The sequence below is a fragment of the Apteryx rowi genome, unplaced genomic scaffold (genome assembly GCF_003343035.1).
Source record: "Apteryx rowi isolate R43461 unplaced genomic scaffold, aptRow1 scaffold_112, whole genome shotgun sequence".
Lineage (NCBI taxonomy): Eukaryota > Metazoa > Chordata > Aves > Apterygiformes > Apterygidae > Apteryx > Apteryx rowi.
The window spans coordinates 229,652-251,808 of NW_020447331.1; the positions used below are offsets into that span (position 1 = coordinate 229,652).

The 22,157-nt window shown below is 38.4% G+C and overlaps 1 protein-coding gene across 1 annotated transcript in view; it reads left to right on the forward strand.

The window, feature by feature from the left end:
* ADCY8 (adenylate cyclase 8) overlaps positions 1-22,157 on the forward strand; it is a 129,839-nt gene that overhangs the window by 68,148 nt on the left and 39,534 nt on the right. The window contains 3 exon segments of the mRNA XM_026077647.1: positions 8,159-8,317; positions 12,438-12,708; positions 19,231-19,428. Of these exon segments, the coding sequence (XP_025933432.1) occupies positions 8,159-8,317; positions 12,438-12,708; positions 19,231-19,428 (628 nt within the window).

Consider the following 22,157-nt stretch of genomic DNA (forward strand, 5'->3'; position numbering starts at 1 on the left):
ATCCTTTTAGAGCTCCTGATTCTTGTAGGACTTGCAGGTTCTTTATACCATTAATGTAGAAAGAAGTATTAAATTAGGCAGACCAGATTTTCCTCTGTAAGCCCTCTAAGATTCTTGTTCACTCCGCTGACAGTATGTATTTGGTTATGTTGCAAGGATCAGTACCAACACTTTTGGTGAGGTGGTCCCCAAAAATCTCCCATCTCAGGGTACCATTACTGAATTTTCTTTCTAGTCTTCTTGGTGACTGTATAGTTAGCAGGAATTAAACAAGAATGTGAAGTGTATTCATTGTACAGCAMGTAAGTTAAATCTGCATGGACAGAAAAACTCACAAGTAACGTCTCAGTATTTTATTATGCCATATAACCATACTGCCAAAGTGTTAATTTATTCTTAATTGAGATTTTACAGCTTGATCTTAAACTCATATACCGGAGCTCTAGACTTGAGTCTTGGTGCTTCTCTTCTCTCTTTGCAGGTGTAAAGAACTGTCCAGGACCCAACAAAACAATCCAATGTTATTACTTTCTCTGTAACAATTTTTGCCTCRCTGTGTCTTGTTACAAAGCTTATAAAAGAAAAGCTTTTAATTGTTATTCCACTCTGCCTTCTTGTACTTTGCTCGCTTAACCACTGAACACAATTGAAATACGACTTTCAGCCATGGGAAGGTTCCAAGAAATCTAATATGCACACTAAAGCGAGGAAGCTTGCCTCATCACATTCGTGAATGAGCGAGAATCCTGCACTCCTGCTGTCTTGCGAACCCGAAGCTCCTGTAAACTGTCGTTAGCTGTGAATGGAAGTACAAATTAAAGTAAAAAGAACAAGCTCTTCACAAGGGATCCGTTCATTCAGCTGGTTCTCACGCATTGTCACAGGCAGTGCAACTCCTCCTGCATTTAGATTTATTGTATTAATGCCTGTCTGTACTGACAGTTGATACAAATGCGATAATAGTGGAATGCTTAGTCATTAGATGATAATGTTTCATTTTAACTATTCTCACCCAAGCTAATTGGAAGAGTTACTATCAGGGATTATACTGAGGGGAACTAAATCTGTCATTGCACTTATCTATAGAAAACAGCAGTCATCTTATCTTTATGTATATAAGGGGCAAAGGGGAAGTCAAGTAAGAAGAAAGCAGTCATCAGCATTTTCACTGCACTAGTTAGTGAAAGTCCAAAGCTGTGCTGGAATCCCAGATGGTTAGGATTATGTAGGGGATATACAATAAAATTCAAGATATGGATATCTATTTGCTGACAGGCAAATACAGAACGTGAGCTTCAGACCTAACAGTAAGGTGAGGTTAGATTCAGTGAGACAATCTCCTCCTCAATGATGCTGAAATAGATAAGAGAAAGATAGAGAATATAGAAGTAATTCTGAACTGAGATAGATAGTTTCTAAATACCACATTATATTCCATCAATATGTACTGCATGGAGTGTATACTCCATATACTCCAATATACATTACACCCCAAAAGACGTAGATTAGCATGTTTGTTCATTTGGGTTTTTAATTCATTGAGTTGGGTTGTTAGAAGAGAAGTAGCTAATAAGGAACAGAAGAGGGACCAAGGGAAGTTCGGGGAAAAGTGAGGTAAAGGAGGAAGGAGGGGAAACACGAAAGGAAGTGGAAGCGAAGCAATGAAAGTGAGGAGAGGTGAAGGAAATAATCATATGGAGGAGGAGAGAGTACTTCCAAAGTGGAAAATATGCAGCATAGTCTGCCAGCGTCAAGATTGAGATAAGAATAATGCATCCTGGTGAGGTGGCTTCATTTTAAACAGCTTGTTAAACATTTTCAGAAGGGAGCAGTGAAAAGTCATAAAAATAATTTGTGAAGCAGAAGAAGTGCCTCTAAAATAAGACAATTAACAAGTYTCATCTGTTTAGCTTATCAGAAAAAAGGATTGAGATGTTAACTGATAGCAGCGCATCAATATTTTTATGAGCAGAAAACGCTAGATTAAAAAAAAAAAGACAGAGTATTACTGAGAGAAATGGTGGTTTTTTGTCCCTCAGTGTTTTCAGATCAAGGCTGGATTTCTTTCTGGAAGAAATACTCCTCTCAGACACAAGTTACTGGAATATAAACAAGCATGAGTGGATAAAATGGACTGGCCTATGTCACACAGGATGTCACAGTGAACACTGTAGCTGTCCCCTTTGCTCTTCAGTTTAGGACACAGTGGCTCTATAAGTGGCAGAAAACACTTCCATGGGTTGAAGATTGCTCCTTTCAGCCCCCTTCTTAAAACGTCCTTATTCCTAAAATCCGTGTGACCGGGGAGAGAGGTGGCTGAGAGACTGTGTGAGGCTCAGCTCCCCCAGGACTCATGCATATGATGATGGGAATCTAAAAAAACATATAATGGTGGAAATTCAAATAAACCTTTATGCCAATACAGTTATTTGGCAAGTCAAAGAGTCTTGAATGGTTTCATCTCTTGGATTCTTTCCTGCTAAAAGGCCAGCTGAAAGAGTAATTATTATGACAGAAAAAATAGTCCCAGCATACAGTGTAGGCTAAACTCCAGAAACAAGATAACAGCTTGTCTTCATTAAAAGTCTGTAATTAGCAGCTAATATTAGCATCAATTCACTTAAAAAAAAAAAGAAAAAACAAGAACTATATTTTAGATGATCTCAGTGACTAACCTGCCAAGTTTCCTGCCTTTCYCAGGAAAAACAGTGCTTTTTAACTTGATTTGTTGGGTATTAAAAAAAGAAAAGAAAAAAAAACCCACAAAATGCTCAATGCTCATTAAAGAAGCTACTTAGGCAAGGAAACAGTGAGGAATTGCTTTTTATATTCCAAGACTTATTATATAATTCATCCAATTCTGGACTCCTTCCACAGATTCTTTTCTATCTAGTGCAGAGAGCAAGGCTCAGCCTATACTGAATGAGCCTTGRTTCACAGAAGACAGAACAATGCTTCACAGAAAAATCAGAAACTACAAACTATTGCTTACCTTCATTTCTATATGGTGGTGGAAAGGGGCTAGGATACAACAGCTTGCTTAACAAGATTTTCACAGGTTCTGTCAGCACTTTGCAGATGCAAGCCACAGAGTGAATAGGTTTCATGCTGGGACTTAATCATATCAGGACTTATAAGCGTCCATTTCAGCCACTGATTATAAATGAGCAGTGCTTCAGGACGGTATAACCTTTCTTGATTTTGCTATTGGGTGAATGTATGAAATGAACTRTAATGATTAATAAGTTTGTGCACCCTTGAGACCCCTTTTCTTAGAATGTGCCACCAAATACAATCAAAGCAACACTGGCAATAYGGCATAGGAGTGTATATATTTATATAGCTTGTTATAACATGGTTTTCATGAAAAAGCAAACTTCTGATAATATTATTTATACTCATGAAACTCCATTTCTGCTTCTAGAARGATATTGGAATTCTTTTCTTTGTCAAAAGACTCTGAGAATTAAGCAGCAGTTACCTCTGCAGTAGACCTTGCAGCTTTATGTACTCAAGTCCCTTGTGCTATATTAGTTTCCTGTGTCTCAGAGCAGAGGCAGACATAAGAAAAGGGAAACATCAGCAAGCATAAGTATGGCAGTAGCTTAATTCTGTCCATGTTGCTRTAGTATCAGTCTGAGCTCAGAGCAAGCCAGGTATAACAGTGAAAAGTCTGATATGAAACTTCTCCAAATAATAGTTGCTGCTGACTCTGGAATCCRGATCTAATTCAAAGGTAAACTCACCCTGAAGCTATTTTAAACTGGCTTCTGGGGATAATACCTGCCTTAAATTGTAAATTCAACACTGTGTAAAGTCGATCTACAATGTTTTATATCCTGTGAGTCATCGTACCTTAGCTGTGTTCTTCAAACCACTCAGTAGTTYAGTGCATCCTGTTACCTAGCTTTTTAAAAATAATAGATGTTTCCTGTGGAAGCATGACACTGTTCCCAGAATCACCCTGAAGAGAGCACTTACCTCAATTCACCTACCACCATTTCAAGTCAGCATGAAAAAGCATTTGAGTTCTTGTAGGAAAATTCCACAAACCTGTTGAGTCCAACCAAAAAGTTTTCTATGCGGTTGAACCTCAGGATCATAGGATAGTTCAGGCTGGAAGGGACCTCAGGAGATCTCTAGTCCAACCTTCTGCTCAAAGCAGTTCCTGCTATGACCCTTGTTTAGTTTAAACAGAAAGCACAGAGTTTCCTTTCTTATTGCACGTATATGAAWACAACAGTGGCTGTGAATCTACAGGTAAATTAAATAGTCTCAGAAAATGTCAACTGTCCCTAATGAAAAGTGGCACAGACTAGCCAACTCCTTTCTGTTAAACTTCCTTTACCACCAAAACTGAATGGTTTCATCCCATCCAAGCTGCCTACTGGAGATGATGTTCAACCCATGTGAACTCCTGAATCTGGGAACTGGTTGTGAGAGAGCTAGTCGGCCAGGGAAAAAAACAACTGGGGCTGTTTTAAAAGTCTCAAAGCATAGCCAGACCCTTGCACAGCTAAAYTGATTAACACAGATATAGCCAGTGTGGCACAGTGTGAACCTGTAAGGTGTAAATTCCAGAGATTCAGTTTTCTGACAGCTACAGAAAATGTAGCAAAGCAGATATCTGACTTTTGGCTCACATTTTTAGATGCAAATAGGAAAGTCTCTAATTAGTAGCACAGAACTCAACTACCCATCAAAGAATGCCAGCCAGAAGGAAACATCAAGGCCCAAATAAATCAATGAAATTTTCATCACTGACTTTGCTGAAAGGAAGTATGGCATGAATAGCATCAGTCACATTTTCCTCTTCCTGGATAAGATATCAGACAGCCTGTGAGGTAAACAGAGCTGCTTTACAGATTATCAATAATGCAGCTTTCTGCATGTACTCTGTCAAAGTAGCTGCCTGTAAAAAAGTTAAAGCAAATACATTGTTTTTAACTAGAAGCTCCACTTATATTTATACAAATATTGGAGGAAGAAGAAGTGTTCTTCATYGTTTCGGTATCTAATACATGCTATTACTTACAGGAGGTTGTCTCTTTCTGAGTAAATGAGAACTCCCTATTGACTAAGATGATCCAGTGTTTGTTGTTTCAAAGTTTTAATTGCTTTTATCCCATAGCAGTATACAAACAAGACCTTCAGAAGCATGTGGCAGCCTGGCTGTTAGGGAGTTGGATTTGGCTATGGAGATAATCAAGGTGATGTCCCCTTGCCTACRTAGTTCAGAACTCTGTTTCACCCCACATCACTCCAAATTTTAAAGAAAAGCAATAACTCTATGCTGTTATTGTTGTTGTTGTTTAATATACCAATCAATTGCCTCACTTTTCAACCACAGCCATTTTTTCCCTATCAAATTTAAAGCCTTATAACAAAAACTGGTGAAAACTAATGTCTCCACAAAACGCATTCTGAACAGCTCTACTCTTAGTTTTGTGTTGTAAGTAATAAAGCAGTGGGAGCAGGACCAAATCCCTATTGTGCTTTCATTCACATTCTGGGCAGAGACTGTTTAAACATACCTCAGACTGCCTGCGGCTCGATCCAGTTGGGTCCCCTCATGCAATTAGTTTCCTACCTGCCAGCATAAGAGCATATCGCTGTGAAGGGCGAATGAGAGGAGGATGTGAAGATAGGGCCCTGCAGGTGCTCCACCATTGGCAGCGGACAGAAAAACCGAACGGCCCTCAGTCAAAGGATGCAGGCAGGTAGCCAGATCCCCATGGCCACAGGTGAGGAGCTGGGATCATATATTGCCTGAGCCACATGTGGGAAAAAGTTGCTGGGGATTATGAAAGGCAACAGATGAGGCAAGAGGGATGGGAGGCACCAGTGTCATGCAGGAAGTGCTGTGGACAGCTCTCTTACGCGATGTTTTGAACAAAGGCAGAAAGTCCTGTAGGGCTGGCTGAGGGCACAGAAGCCTTTTCAGGTTGTCATAACATTTTTATGACACAGGAAAACCAAAAAATTCAGCAACCCTTAGCAAACCTTCTGAAAACAGAGCAAAATATTGCTCAGTTGCACCATCATTCGTACGTAGACTCTCCAATGAGTTCTGTGTACTTTAGGTCCCATGCAGTGCATAAATATGAGGCTATAATTTATAGTATATATATATATATATATGTATAGATAGACTTTATTATACTGTTTTATTAAAATTGAGATCCTCTTATTGTGTGCATTTTTCAAGGAAAAGCTTTTTGCTCCATTACTCCTCTGGATCCAATTAGCTTTTTATTTCAAGATACAGAAATCAGACATAAAGACAGAAATAATCATCTTAGTCTGAACAAAAGAAAAAGGTAGACTGGGGGAATGATCATGCTGGGAGTTGTGTGACAACTCCTCTGACAGTTATGAGTGTTAGTTTAGTTATTTTTGTAGCATATCTATAAAAATTCTTCATAGCACATTATGAATAGCAGTGTTATCACTGCTCTGAATTGTTCTCACAATATTTAAGGCACTTCTTCAGTGTGGAGAGTTTGTTTTCAAGTCCCATCTTGCAGAGTCAGGTGATTATGTGTTTGTTTTATTTTGACATTTCAAGCTCTCTTGATTGCAAAGCAATAAAGAAATTTGTAGATGAAAACTATAAACTCAGGATATCAGGACACAGATAAATCCTTTCCCAAGCTTATTCTGTTTTATTAGCCTATGATTAACTTTGTGTAAATCTCTTTCTTTTAGATACCTGAAATATGTTAGCTTCCTGATGTAATGAACAAATCTCCCTTAGCAGGCAAACTACTGCATTGGGACATATCATATGCTTGCTTTCCTCCAAGGTTTCAGATTATGCAGGAAATGGCAATAAAGATGGATTGCTTATTCTCAGTTTCTCACATTTTTATATCACTGTCTTCTCTCCATTTCAAAACTCTTATTTCCTTTTTTGTCACACACTGAGTTGATGCTTCTCTTGCAACAATGAAAGGGCAAGTATTGAATGGAGTAAACAATTTACCCTTTTCTCCTCTAGAGAGGGTCTGTCAAGGTCAGGACTAAGGCATCTGAGGCAATGGTAGCTAGCTTTGGAACTGTGAAAAATGGCTGTTTATTCTTTGTCTGCTCTGTTGTGTGATCTTGCTGTGATGCTATTGACTTCAGTGACAGTAGAACTGGGACTCTTTACAGAGAAATAGGAGTCTTGTTTGCAGACCAACAACAGCAAGGTATTTTTGCCAACCTGAGCATGCTATTCAAATATTAATGAACACTAACTGTAACAGTATTTTTATTTCAAGTTGTTGTCAGACGGGCAGGACTGGAAACATGCTCTCTTCATCACCCCAGTGGATATAGGTCAAATAACTTAGCTGTGAGTTTCCCGCAGTGATGTGCCAGAGTATCTTAATAGTGATCTGAAGAAGCAGTTGTGGGTCTAGGATGCTACTAATGTGCCTGTGGCTGTGCATGACATATGTTGCTTTATATAAGGAAAGGAAGATACTATTTTTACATGGTAAAATTCCCTTTATTATCAATAGACTTATAGTAATTGAAAACAGTGTTGGGACAAAGTCTGTTTTCTGGAACTCTTAACAAATATGTCTGCATGTGTTTACTATGGGGCTGTGAAGTGGTCTTTACCATGATACAGAATGAAAGAACCTTATTTTAGAAGCATACTGCTATCATAAAGGACCAAAGAGTATTCTGGCCCAGTCTACCAAAACTAATTCACCTTTGTGCAATGACTAACTCTGGAAAATTTCAGTCAATAAATTAAGATTTTTGAAATATTGCGGTTTATTCAAAAAATGGAATAGAAAATAAAATTATATGAATTATATGCAGGTTTGATGACAATAGCTTTTGTCATTTTGTTGAATGTTCTTTTATAATTCCAAGACAAAGGACTCACAGAGTCCAACAATTCCTTTAATTCAGATATCTATTTCTCTCCCTATCTTTCTATTCCTGCATGCAGTTAAGTGCTTAAGCATAATCCAGATTTTAGAGTCATTTTATCACTACCTGTACTTTGCTACCTAGAAAGTTATCTCTTCATTTTACAAGCTAAGTGATTCTTTATATCAAATTGGCATTATATTTTACATCCTATCTTTTTCTAAAGATATGAAAACCATAGCGTACACTTTCATAAGTCTGACTTTTTTTTTCTTTTTTTTAACAGATACGTGAGGTCAAGAACAAAGCATGACATTGACATGAGAATAGGGATACATTCAGGATCGGTCCTGTGTGGAGTGCTGGGCCTGCGAAAGTGGCAGTTTGATGTCTGGTCATGGGACGTGGATATCGCAAACAAACTCGAGTCAGGTGGAATTCCTGGGTAAGGCAACACGTATTTCCCACAGTCAGAAACATTGGCAGCACACAACACTGTTAACCTTGCCAACAGATTAACTCGCTTTACATTGTTTAAGCAGCTATGGCATGTCTTCTTTTTTTTTTTTTTTTTTTTTTGGCTCTAATGCAATTGGCAAGGATTTGAGAGGATATAGCATAAAGGGTGGACATGGCCAGCTCGCAGAGCTTTTGGAAAGGACAACAAGGTTTCCTTTCCTTTGACAACTGCTCAGATCTTGACACCACTATCTCCTGAAAATGGTCAGTGATTGTATTCGGCCCATATGATACCCAAAGCTAATCCAGATTTCCCAGTTAGGTGTTGTCCATTCCTAAGTTTCCCCAGGCTTCATTCTCTGTTCTTTTGCATTCAAATGCTGCTGTGAGGTACGAGGGTGCAATTTATTCCATAATGCACAAAGTGTGGGAACAGTTATGTCTTCATAGGTTGCTACACTAATAGCAAAGAGTTTTGGAGAGCAGGGGCTCTAGGTACTGTTCTAAAAAATTTGATGCTTTAGTAGACATTTTGAGTCATTTATGTCAGCCCATCTGTATGTGAAAATATATTTTATTTCCAGCCAACTACCTAGTTTTTCTTGGTCTGAAGTGGCAGATTCACCTGGAGGATGAAATGCTATTCCTGACTGATATGGCCACTATCTCACTGTGGTTTGGAAGTCACAGCCCCTAAATTTGAAGCTTCAGTAGGGATTGCAGGAATGCCCTGTTCACTATCAGTTCCATCTTCCATTGATGCATATGGCAAAAGATCTCATGTAACAATGCAGCTTTTGGCCACAGAAAGTAGAAGCAATATCCATGAACATCTTTATGCAGAAAAAAGTCTAAGTGATGTTGTTGTCTTGGGTAGTGAGTGAGGTTTTAAGTCATCAAATCTGAGTCATGTGCTATGCTCCCCTCAGGATCTGTCAGTGTGGCCGCGTTCCCGGGATTTTATAAAGATATTTGTTTTATATATGCAAACAGTGGACCCTTCCACCATTACCCATAGTCCAGCTTTAGATTAATATATATGTTTTTAGTTGACTAAGAAAGGTCATATGCATCATTGTTAACATGAGCAAAATGATTAACTAAGTTTCACCATCCACTCCTGCATAAAGTGTAATTTATTACTGTTAATGCATACAACTAATACAGCTTTTAATGGATAATCCTGAGTACACACCACCTTGCTGTTGTCAATAAAAAGCCTGGCTAAGTTGCAGTCTACTGAAGCAGAGCGATTTTCACTCCTGTATATCTGTTTGCTAACAGAGCAAAGCCTGTATGTGACAGAAATTCACTGAGGCCTTCAAAACAGTGATTTACGTCAGACTTTCCTGGGGCACAGAGCAGATTTACTAGAGCAGTTAAGGTCACTTTAGCCTCTCCTGCCTTCTCCCCGTCCCCAGCATTCAAATCCTGCTGCCTGGCACGGTGCTGATATCATTCACATTCCCAAGGCTACACCGCTTTTCTCTGCCTCTCCAGCACAGCTGCCCTCGGGTTGTGAATGGTCCTACTCCTACAACATGAACAAGGAAACATGAGCAGCTGTGGATCACAGCCCTTTCCTGAGCGCACAGTGGAGTGAAGCAGCTCATCTGCCTGGTGCTGTGATAATCCCTCCGCCAAATCTGGGTGCAGGAGGGCATTTCCTCAAAGTACAACCTGCGCCGGAGGAGAGAGGCTCCACGCTCCCCTCCGCGGGGCTGCATGCACCACCGAGCGCTCATAGGCACCAAAGCAAGTATCGCCCAGGGACAGGCTGCCCCCAAGCAAACGAGCCTCACTGTTGTGGTCAGAAAGAATCTGGTGTGCTAAGAAAAAACAATTTCTGGATTTCTGAAAGAAACAAATGTGTCCGGAACACCTGATAAGGAAACCATAGAAGATCCTACAATGTTATTTTAGAGACACTCTTCTGCCAGGCTCTAAATTTCTAATAGTCTTTTCCTGGTGCATTTAGGTTTTAATCTATCGAATTGGCATAAAAACTAGCCAATAATTAATTTTCCAGGATGTATCATTGACAAGGATCGACTAAAACTTTGGGCCTGATTCTGGCTTGACATGTTTTCAACATTAAGATAGACTTACTGGCTTCAATGCTCAGGTTCCTGATTTACTGTGTTTGCAAGAAATTAGAAAGTGGCCTTTCCATTACACTTTTTTTTTTTTTTTAAGTAAGCTTTGCAAAGGTGAAAGCAGACAACTTTTTTAATCTACCAACTATTTATTAATATTTGGTCCATTTAAGGGTAATACATCAATAGCCAGTGCCACACTGTTATCATTTCCATTATAAAATCCATATTTCACGGCTTTATAATGCAATCTTCTGAAATTATATTAGGTTGAAACTCAGCACAAAGATAGTCACCGTGGCAACTAATGTATCATTTTCTTTCTCTTTCTTCCTTTCCCTTTTTTTTTTCTTTTTTAAATTAGTACTTTACTTAATTTAGCCTATTTGGAATTCTAAACCAGGAAATGCATTGTCTTTCTGAGATATCATATGGTCTGGTTTTAAAGTCCAGGCCAAAAGTTGCTTCTATTTGAGAAACAGTTTTTCTGACATTTGACCACAAAAGAGTATTAATCTTTATGGACATCGTAACAACATGTCTTCAGACACTGAAAGTTGTATTGAACTTGTATTAACTTCAGTGAGAAGCTGAGACTGGTTTAAAAATGGCTAAGATATAAATTTTTGGTCTTTTGTATTTAGCACTCCACATAGACCCAGTCTGTGCCAAGTTCTGGTACTTCTGGTCATTTCACAAAGCTTAAAGACAACCAGCCAACCTGCAATTTATGCAAGATAGTTCTGGCAATGCATGTACATCATACAGGAACATTTCACCAGTATTTTGTGTAACATAACTTTGCAATGGCATCCTTTAAGTTCTGGAAAAAAGTCCCCAGGAGGTGAGCTGGGACCATTTGCTTCAATGGAGCCACATCATTTTGTGGTGCCTGAGAAAAGTGCCTCATTGCATGTCATTGAGCAATGACTATGAATTTTAGCTGTCTCTGAATATTAGGTATGTGATTGCAAGCCTCACTTTGAAAAACTGCCCTGCCTTCAAACTTTGAAAAATGAGCCAATTTTAAAATATCATAAAGGATACACCACATTTACTTGTTTGACTTAGCTAAATGTTTAATGACCATCTCCTCATATTGCATTTTTGATGCTGTATTATAAAGTATTGTGCTACTAACTATGTGGATATGTTTCAGAGGTGCCTGAAATTTACCCTAAATATAGCAGGTGGAAGATTTCTTGAAAACAATAATAAGCAAGACCTATTCTTTCTTTATTTGAACCTCTTTCTATATTTCATAGCAGTCATAACAATGGATGAAAAAGCCCAAATACCAAAAAATCCCAGGTTTGTTTGAAGGACATCTGCAGCCCTATCATGCTTTCTCAAAACCTGAGCACTTCTTATGTCTTCTCTTAGGTCCAACTGCACCTTTGTAAAAGCTTTTTGAACTCAWCAGTTACCCTTACCAGAGATTATCACTGCACCTCTCTGTTTCTGGAACAGTTCGTATAACTATTCCCTAATTCAGGTACAAGCAGACTACTAATTTAAATTGTCTAAGCTACCTCAGCTAACTGAAGGAGATTAAAGAGGTTTCACACAAACTGCTCTAATACGTAACATGTATTTTCCTTCAACCATATCTACCTGAAATGGCAATTTTTATTTACTCTGAGTAGTCTTTTACTTAAGAAGATCTCTCATTAAACTGTTACTGTTAGCAGAGGTATCAGGAGTGAATATCAAAGCGTTTGTCCTGTGACAGAACTCTGTGCATTCATGGGAGCTTACTGATGTGAACATGCCTTGACAGTATTTGCCCCAAATGAAGTTTGTGTTTCTAAAGAATTTGGGAATCAGAAATAATTAATGGCATTATGTTGAATACACTATTTTATTTTCATTATATAAATCATCTCAGAGAGCAGAAACACCTCTTTTTATCCATCGTGTTAAAAATGGTGCCGAGTTCATAATATTCCTTCCTGCCTGTATGTACTAGAGCACAATCAATATTTGCTGCTACTTATTTCACCTATGCAGGAGAATCCACATCTCCAAAGCCACTCTCGACTGCCTGAATGGGGATTATAAAGTTGAAGAAGGGCATGGCAAAGAGCGTAATGAATTCTTGAGGAAGCACAATATTGAGACTTATTTAATCAAACAACCTGAGGAGAGTCTGTTGACTTTGCCTGAAGACATTGTGAAAGAGGCTGTCAGCTCCTCCGACAGGAGAAACAGTGGGGCAACATTTACCGAAGGATCCTGGAGCCCTGAACTTCCATTCGATAACATAGTGGGAAAACAGAATGTAAGTCAAACTTCCTTTAATGTCTTCAAGTATGAAAGTATGCTTGAGTGCATTTCAATAATGGAAGCCTCAGAGGAGACAAATTCATCTGTAACCTTTTCTCTAACGCATACTGTAACTGCAGATGATTAAACAAATTGCTTCAGGACAGAATTAACCCATGTATCCAAACTGGGGAAATGCCAGGGGCCTGGGGATTTTTCTTTTTTCTTTTTTCTTTTCCAACTGAAATTAAATACTACAGAGCTTTAGTTGAACCAGTCCTTAAAGAAGTAATTTAAATGTGAAGTAAATGTGACCAAACTAGCTGTGACACTCTGGTCAGAGTATGCATTTTGCATAGCTTCACTGCACTGCTGTTAAAGTAGAGAGTCAAGTGAATGGACATTCTGCCAGAGGAACCAGCATAGTGTAGGTTATTGATATACAAGGCAGAGGAAAAGGTTAGCTAAAAAAAGTACCTTCTGATAACAGTTTGACCATTCTTTACTTTTGTTTTTGTGATAAAAAATGGAAAAAAGGAGCATCTAAGATATAATTAAGGTTAACTAACAGGTGGGCTAGAGTCATGTGTAGTTTAACAGAAATGGGAGACAACAGCAACTGCTCCTGACCAGACTTTTTCCAAAAGCACTGCATGGCTAACTGCTAGCACCCTGGGAACCAGCAATTCTCTTACAGTCATAAAAATCACTTGTGAAGCCTGCTTGCTTAGAGGAATTAAAAATGGAAATGTTAAAATGCCCTCAGACATCACTCTTTTCACTGCCTTTGAAAGATTGATGAGTTATTATGAAACAAGGTCAGCTGGAGTTGCCTTTCATTTTTCTGAGAAGGATCTGTAATGACATGATATATCCTTTCTTTTGCTGCACATTCTTAGTCCTACTTGTTTGCAATATCTGTGGGACTTCAAGCATTGTTGCATGGAGGTCTTGCTTTGTCAACTGTCTTCTGCTTCTTAAAAATCTTCTCTGAAGTGATAAACCTTCACTATCAATCAGTCCATGGTGACGTCTTCATCTCTTCAAAACGAACTGAAGCACGGCGTGGTCTGCTGTTATATAAAACACCGTTTTTATATATGTTTCTGTACATCTGTGTACATACAAGTACGCTGCATTTTAGAAGTCACTGTATTTTGTTGACCTGTCTCTATCTTCCCATTTCATTGAGAATAGAGGTATGAATGCATGCTGCTGTGAATATCTCTTCTGAACTCTCTCTCTAGTTCTTCTTCTTTCCCTTTAAGACATTCCAATTTCGCTGGTCGAAAAAAAATCATGCAGATTAGGCTATTATTTCATTGATCATTCTCTCAGCTAAACCTGACCTTGATATCAACAATGAAGAGGGGAAAAAAGTAAAGGAACAGTGTTTTTATACCAACTCCCATCTAACAAGATAGTAAAAAGTCTATGAAAATTATTGACGTACATATAAATAAACAATTGTCTTAAAATAGGTTTTTGTCTTGTGGCTACAAACTAAATCAATTTTTAGAATAGTTTTTTTTCCCTATTTTTACTGAAAAGAACTTTTTTTCTATTGCTGTAAATAACTACAATTCTATATTACACAAGACTTTACAGTAAGCCTTTGGGTGGAGAGAAGGCTTAAGAAATCTGCTTTTCTATTTGTGATTCAATTGTTATGTAATTTTTAACTTTAAAGTTGAGAAAATATGCATTACTGTTCATAAATAACAGATTTCAGTTCAAAATTCAGATGATAGATTTAAATTATACTAGGATATAATGGCTTTTTTCTAGAGGTGTGTAAGCCTTGGACAGAATAAGCATTTAATAACATTTATTATGCAGCCTAAAAGTCACTGGCAGCAGCAGATGTTGAGAATCTAAGTAGCAGCAACTCAACAATGAATCACTCCATCTGCTTGAACATTTGCTAATAGCACTTAGATGATTTCATTACTCCATATAAGTTACAACAAAATTTGAGTAACTCTGCTCACCTATGGCATATTTTTGGCTATTATTATGTTGCTAAGAATATGAAATGGCAGAATCTCTTGCCCAAACTCAAGTTCATCACAGTCCATACTCTTTACCCCAACCTCATTCTGTATGGGTGGTCTAAGTTAATGGACTAAGGTGTGCTGATGAGACTGAGAAACAGAATAGCCATCCTTTATGCACGCAGTTATACACATTAACAAAATCTGAATGTGTTTAGAGCACAGTCAGCACAATGTGCCTAAGCTTTGGTTGTGAGGTAAGCCAAGGATGTAAGTGTCTGTGCTGAAATTCAGACCGTGCCTAATATGAATAGAGTTTACTGTTACTGAAACAGGCTTCTGGGGTTCTCTTCTAAAGCAAAGGAAGTTGGACAGAAGTTATTTTAAACAGAAGTTAAGAGAGCTGATGGAGTTGGATTTCTTCTCTGGGCCTTACTAAGGTAGTAGCTGAATGCAGAATGCCATCACTGGTGCTGGAGGCAGCTGATGGGACTACAATCAGGTGAATTAGAAAAAAGCAAATTGAAATGTCTGTGGCTTGTACAAGCATATCTTGGCGATGGCTGCAATGAGTTTTACCAGTTATCAAAAAAATGATATTTAAAGACTCCTAGAGATGACAGATGAGTATAAACAGCCGGGGTGGAATTCAGTTCAAAACTGAGACACCAACATTTGTGTATCTACTGATTGTGACAGGTGTCTATTCTCCCACTCAGCTCAGTTTCTATACATAAGGGTCTATGGTTATTTGAGGTGCTCTAGGGTGCCTGAGCCATCCATGTGTGCTTGATATAACAAGAGACCTATAAAAGACCTGTGTTCACCTGGTCTGTTAGCTGGAAGCCAGGCAGGAGACCCTGTGATGTCTCCAACAGCTTTGGAGACAGTCACTTACRCTGAAACAAGTGAACCCCCCTAACTAGTGGATTATCTGAATACACTAGGCTCCACTGGCTGTGTTGATTAAGAAGCTGATTCAGCTTCTTAATTGTGGCTATCTATTGTAGTGTGAGTTACTCCAGCTGCATACTCCAGCTGGTCCCCACCCACCAGTCAGAAGCACRTGGGCCTTCCGTAGGTCTTGCGTCACATCTCCTAGCTCCAGATTGTTGCCTTGGATAACCTAGGACATCTTCACTGGTGCACATGACTGGGCAACTGAAAGTATCCAGAGTATCCATTGTCAGTAATAGAAGCTGAGACACCAAGCACGTAGACAGCTGAATTTAGGTGTCATACTCTTGAACCAAATCCCACCCATATCCTGCATCTTGAAACATGTGACCCTTATATGTCATGCCAAGACCTGACATTAATAGTATGAAAAAAGCTATTTTAAAGCCTTCCTAGAGCTTTCTAAATGGTACTGATCGTAATTTTCCTGCCTTGTTGAAGCCAGGATGATTGGACTTGTTAAATGAAAGCTTTATGAGGAGAAAGGAAGTAAGAACTAATTCCCACTATAATTTTTTAAACCTCTATAAAATATTTCTCAAGTAGTTCTTTATTTATTTATTTATTTTTATTCATCCTGCCATTTACACTCAAATTCAAGTTTGGCAGGGCTTTTTCCTAGCAGAACCTTGTATGCATTCCCATACARTACATGATTATTATCCACATCAGTAAAAGACTACACCCATGATTTTCAAGCCAGCAGTGGTTTGAACAGTCATAATGCATCATAATAAGCCTCAGACAGGTGGTCTGTGAAACCACAATAGTTAATCTGAATTAGAAGTAGAAATCGCAACATAGATATTGTTTCCAATAAAGAGCTTAGTATGGAAGTGGTCCAAGAGAAAAGGAGGGCATTGACAGTGTTACATTAGTTCCAGAAAGTTTTGGACTATATGATGGTGTGGCAGAATGATACATCTGTGGGGAAGGCTAATTCTGCTACAATGCATCTGCTAGTTTCATTCCAGAAAAATCTTTACAGTTCAACTTCACAGAACAATCACTATTAAAATATATTAAAATCCAGGAGTTGGCCAGGATACCCTGCAGTAAAAAAAGGGCAATACTAACATTGGCATCTGTCAGCTGGCCCCAGTCCACATTTATCTCTGTAAAAGGGCTGTGCMCATAATACTTTTTCTGCAAGTGTCATGACCAAAGCCATCCAATTACATAACAGGCTGGTTTTTAGACAAAGTATTTGAGCCAGATTCTGTTCTTCCCATTCATGTTCCATGGTCTTTCACTAGTGTTTCAGAAATAAAGCAGAACTGATGAGAAGGGCAGAATTTGGTCCATTACAGGAGATGCAACTGTATCTTCCACACAGCTGCTCACAGAAATGTAGGAGAGGTAAAAGGGAATATCAGTATTTCTTTATGTAGACATAACACAATTTTAAAAGATGCAGAATGAAGAAGGAGATAGAGAAACATCTGATTAAAACATATTCTTGGGCCAATAATGTGCATGGTATTTTGCTTTATCCTTATTATTGATTAGAGGGAAGCAGTTGTCTTAAGTGCATGTATGGGTGTGAGGGAGAGACTCCATCAACTAAAATATGAATTTCCTTTTGCTTTTCTCAGGAAATAAATGCAACTGCAGAGTCCATTTTTGTACCAATATCAGTGGCACCATTGCCACAGCAGTGATATTATGACATGTTCATCCACCACTGAATGTAAACCAGTTCATACATTCAGCAAGAAGATGGTACTTCAAGTTAAATAAATTTAAAAAAAAATGATTTGAAACAAATTTAATCACTTATTAGGACGAATTGAGATCATTCCCCTCACATAAATGAAACGTAATGCCCAACTAAGACGTTAACGAAACACAATGCCCAACTAAGACTTTAGGTACCAGTGGAGATATAGTAGTATGAATTAATTCTGAGGAATTAATGCACGCATCAGCATCTGACATGATCTTATCCTTTARTAATTTCAGACCCTTTTGTGAGCTTTCAGTCCCACATACTGATAACAGCTTTTCTGCACAGCTCATTTTAAAAGAGAAATGTCAACAGTGCCTTAGTCAGTAGTACCACAGTATTTTTCCAGTTGACTCAGTGGATTGTTTCTCTGGGGCTTGGCTTTAACCTTAGAGTTTCCTTCTTAACTCCAAGGCTAAAATATGGATTCAGGTATATCTCAATCTTTATTATGAAAAAGCTTTCTTTGATTGTTTTTCTCCAAACATTGATGATACCAGTTTTCTGGAGGAAAGATGGGGAGACCTGAGTAGAGCTGTTTGACAAACAGATGAAGCCCTTTCTCTACCAAAACTAATGGGAAGATTGTATTTCCCTTCAATAGACAGAATATTTCAGTCCTGATGTCCTTGTTCTGTCTATATATTTGACTCTTGGAGGTTTGACAGTGTATACTTAAGACCCTTCCTGTGTTTTAATGGACTCCAAGATTTGTTAGAAGGTACTTGCTGACGATTAACAAGGGAAACCTCTACCTCTCATTGGCTGTATGTAATCCCATGATCCACAAGAACTAGCTTTCCAGAGAAATCCAGGGATCAATYTATTCCAGTCTCCTGTTCCCAGCAGTGGCCAAATACAGCAGAAGATCTTTCCAGCAAGGAGCTACAGGATAACTTTTCTAATGCAAAAGATTATTGTCCATAATAATTTTAAAGTGTATTCTGCTGTGATGTATGAAGGTTTATATCCTTTCCATTCATTAACATTTCTTAACCCTTGGGAATATCCTAGAGTTTGTTTTCCCATTCAGCTTGTTGCTTCACTGTGGTTTGTATCATGAAATGTGATTGAGTTATTCTTTTTATGAAAGCAAACTCTACCTCTTTCCTGAAGGCAAAGCATCCTTTGTACTATCTCCACTAGCTTTCCTTTGCAAAACTGTGCAAGAATCTTTTCTTCTTCTTTTTTTTTTTTTTTTGGGGGGGGGAGAGTTTTGAGTAGTCAATGAAAGAATCAAAGGAATAATGTAATTGAGATGACGTTTAAAAAATAATATGAATTACAGTTAAATTACAATGCCTAACTGTAATCTAGACTGGCTGAAATATACCAGTAGTGAAGAAGAGCATATTATCTGAAAACCCATGCTGAAGTAATCAGAAATAACATCTTCTTCACTCCTGCTTAAATGATCTGTTCCTTAACTATGCACATCCAGTAACTTTGGTGTCAAGGCAAACATCTTTTCTCCTGTTTTGCTTGTGACTTCTGTTTCTGTAGCTTCCATTCTTAGTTGTTAAAACACACCATAGAGTTAGATACCCTGCTGTGATTTTAGTATGTACTCCCCTCGGGCATGCTTTAATAATTAATCAGCATAATCTGGAAGGGGAAATGTATTCCTAGCATTCAGTGCACCAGCAAACCTCCTAGTCTGTATAAAAGAGGACATTAAAGTACCCCACTTAATGTACTGTATGTGTTTAGCGGAACAGACATTATTTTACACTTCTGTAGATTTCATTGAATGAATTGCATGGATGCTGTAATGGTTTGCAATGCAACATGATCTAAAACATTGCATTTTTAACCCAAGGGGACCAGCAGGTTTATTCTGTTTGCATGTGCTTTCCCCTAGACTCTGGCTGCCCTAACAAGAAATTCAATAAATCTGCTTCCAAACCATCTTGCACAAGCTTTGCATGTCCAGTCTGGGCCTGAGGAAATTAACAAGCGAATAGAGCACACCATCGACTTACGGAGTGGCGATAAATTGAGAAGAGAGCATATCAAGCCTTTTTCACTGATGTTTAAAGACTCCAGCCTGGAGCATAAGGTAGCTGGGTCTTGATAGCTGCATTATTTGCAACTCAAACTGTAATAAATGTCCACTGAATTAGAGAAGCTCTAGGTTCTAGCTTTGCATTGTCTGTTTTCTGGGTTTKTTTTTTTTTTTYTTTTTTACTTTGTTTCAGAAGTTTTCAGAAGTTGTGACTGAGCTGGAGGTCATTAATGGATAGTTTTGTGATGTAGGTGTTATAATAGTGTAATGATTATATTTCATTGTTGGAAAATTCCTACACTGAGCAAACTCTGCTTCTGAAAACAACAAAAGCCATTTGCCAGGTTTCATTTGCTTTCTGGTATAAGCAGAGTTTTTTCTTCAGATGACAGATTGCTTTAGCACAAAGGGTGATTGAGCATATTAATAAACTGACACTTCTATTCAATACATATATCTATATTTATATAGATATGTTACTTTCATTTAATAATAGGATCCATCTGATGTCCTCTAGTCAGCTGCTATTTTTATTTCTAGTCAAAACCAATCTGTCAACTCTTTGTTTTGGACATCCCTTTCTAACATCTGCTTCCAAGAGGTAAATATTGTTTATATCTTTGCTGTTTCTCAACAGCAGCATGATCTCACTAATTCCTGTTTCAGTCTACATTCAAATATAAGTTTTAAGTTGAAAAGGAAAAGACAAGGGAGAATTTTCCTTGAAAACTGACCACACTGAGGTTTTCTGCACAGATTTCAAGTTATTTCATTGGTTATTAAAATGCAGCAATAGCAGTTCTGTGTTGAGATGTATACTTAGATGGAAAAGAAAGAAAAATGTCAGACCTGCAACCATGGAGGCCTACTTCTCCTTTGTCACTCCAAATTCCGCTGAAAAATGTACTTTTTTACTTGACTTATGGGAGACCAATCCTCAGGTGGTATCAATTGTGGGAGTTTAATGAAGGCCAGTGGAAAGGAAAAATTAAGCTTCAAGTTTATCTGACCCCTTATTTTACAAGTAGTCCTACAGAAGAAAAAAGGAAAGTTTGCTTTAAAAAAAAAAAAGAGAGAGAGAGAGAAAGCAATTTCCTCTGAGAATATTTATGATATTAAGATAAAAGTTAGAATCCCTAAAGCCAAATGAGACACTATCGCTGTGACAGAAGATATGAAGATAATACCTCATTCAGTATGATCATCATGCAAAGCTGACAGGACTCAGAGTTAACCTATAGCTAAGGAAAGATATATTTGAAAACCCACTTCTCTTATCAGGGCATAGATAATCAATGGTGAAGAACTCTTCATTCGTCCTGTAAGACTATGCCAGAAAAGAAGCCAAAACTATCAGGGATGAAAGGCTTCAGAGCAGGAGCCTGTGGCTTGGTGGCTCAGGGCTTGCTTTGGTGGGGCTCCCCGGATTCCACACTCTGGTCCAAGGTCTCTTAGTGAATTTTATATGAAAAAGACATAGATAAAATTGGTATTAGGCTTAAGAACAAGAAGTGAAATGCAAGACACCTGATCTCCTGTGAGTTACCATTGAAAGGCCCAAGTCATGAGCATTGTGAATCTTTTCAAGACGCAAGTTCTAAAGACAAGGTGAAAAGGTCTGGACCAGAATGTATGTAACTTATAAGGTGGGGGATGGTGAATTTGGGTGTGTATTTTGTGCAAAGGAGGAAAACTGAGCTTGGTTTCAAACAATATGCTAAATGAGCAAACTACTGAATGATGGTCCCAGACTTAAGTTGCTATCTAATATAAACAAGGCCTGAACATGGGTCGGAGTTAGTGGGGACTGTCCAGAATCAGAATATACACTTTATTATCAGTTTAGACTGCACAATTAGCAACCACAAGGAAAATGTAGGCAGAAAGGGTCGGAGCTCATTAAAATACAATTTAAGCAACAGGGAAAAAAAAGCCCATCTCTTAATCCATCGCATTACATAGGTCAGATCTGAAATATTAATGAAGTTTTGAATTACATCTGGATGACAAAAAGTCTTCTAAAAAGCCAACTTTTTGCCAGTTATGATGCTTCTTCTTCTCAGTATGATATTTCCAATGCCAGCCTATGTTGTAATGCTTCAAAAGTGGTACATTGGTTCCATATTTCCTTAGGTCCTAGTCTCAGCCAGTAAGCACAGGCAACACAAATACAAAACCCCTTCAGTAAAGAGGACTGAATCTTCTTTCTGCCTTATAAATTGGGCTAATTTTAAGCACTGTGCAGAAGTAAAAGTAGAAAATATCAAGGCTGTTTTATTCGCTTTGCTTCATCCGCATCTTACAGTTGGATAGCTGCCAGCCAGCAGCCTCTTTGCTTGTGCTCAGAGTGCCAAGGCCACCACGGGTGCACTCGGCAAACGACGGGGAATGCACCCGGATGCAAAGGGATAGTGCGGGTTAAGGACAGGTGAATCACAGTGTGCTCTTGGTTATAGGCAGCGGCAATGTCTCATGGGAAAATGTGGGACACGTCCCTCCCTTCCCTCCTCGTTTGCCAGTGCAGTAATTACAGGTTTGCCCTGGTGGCCTTAGCATTAAATCACAGTCTAGAGACAGTCATAAAAAAATAACATGGGAATTGTTTTTCTACAGCAGGTAGCTATTTACTCCATGTTATCTTATATTACTATCACTTTCTCCCTTCCTCCTGCCCATTTAGGAAAGAAAGCAAAACAAACTCAGATTTAAATTGGAGTCTCATAAAGCTATTTCAGAAGCCTTTTCCCTCTGCTCTCCCCACCCCTAACCTTTCAGTCTGAAAT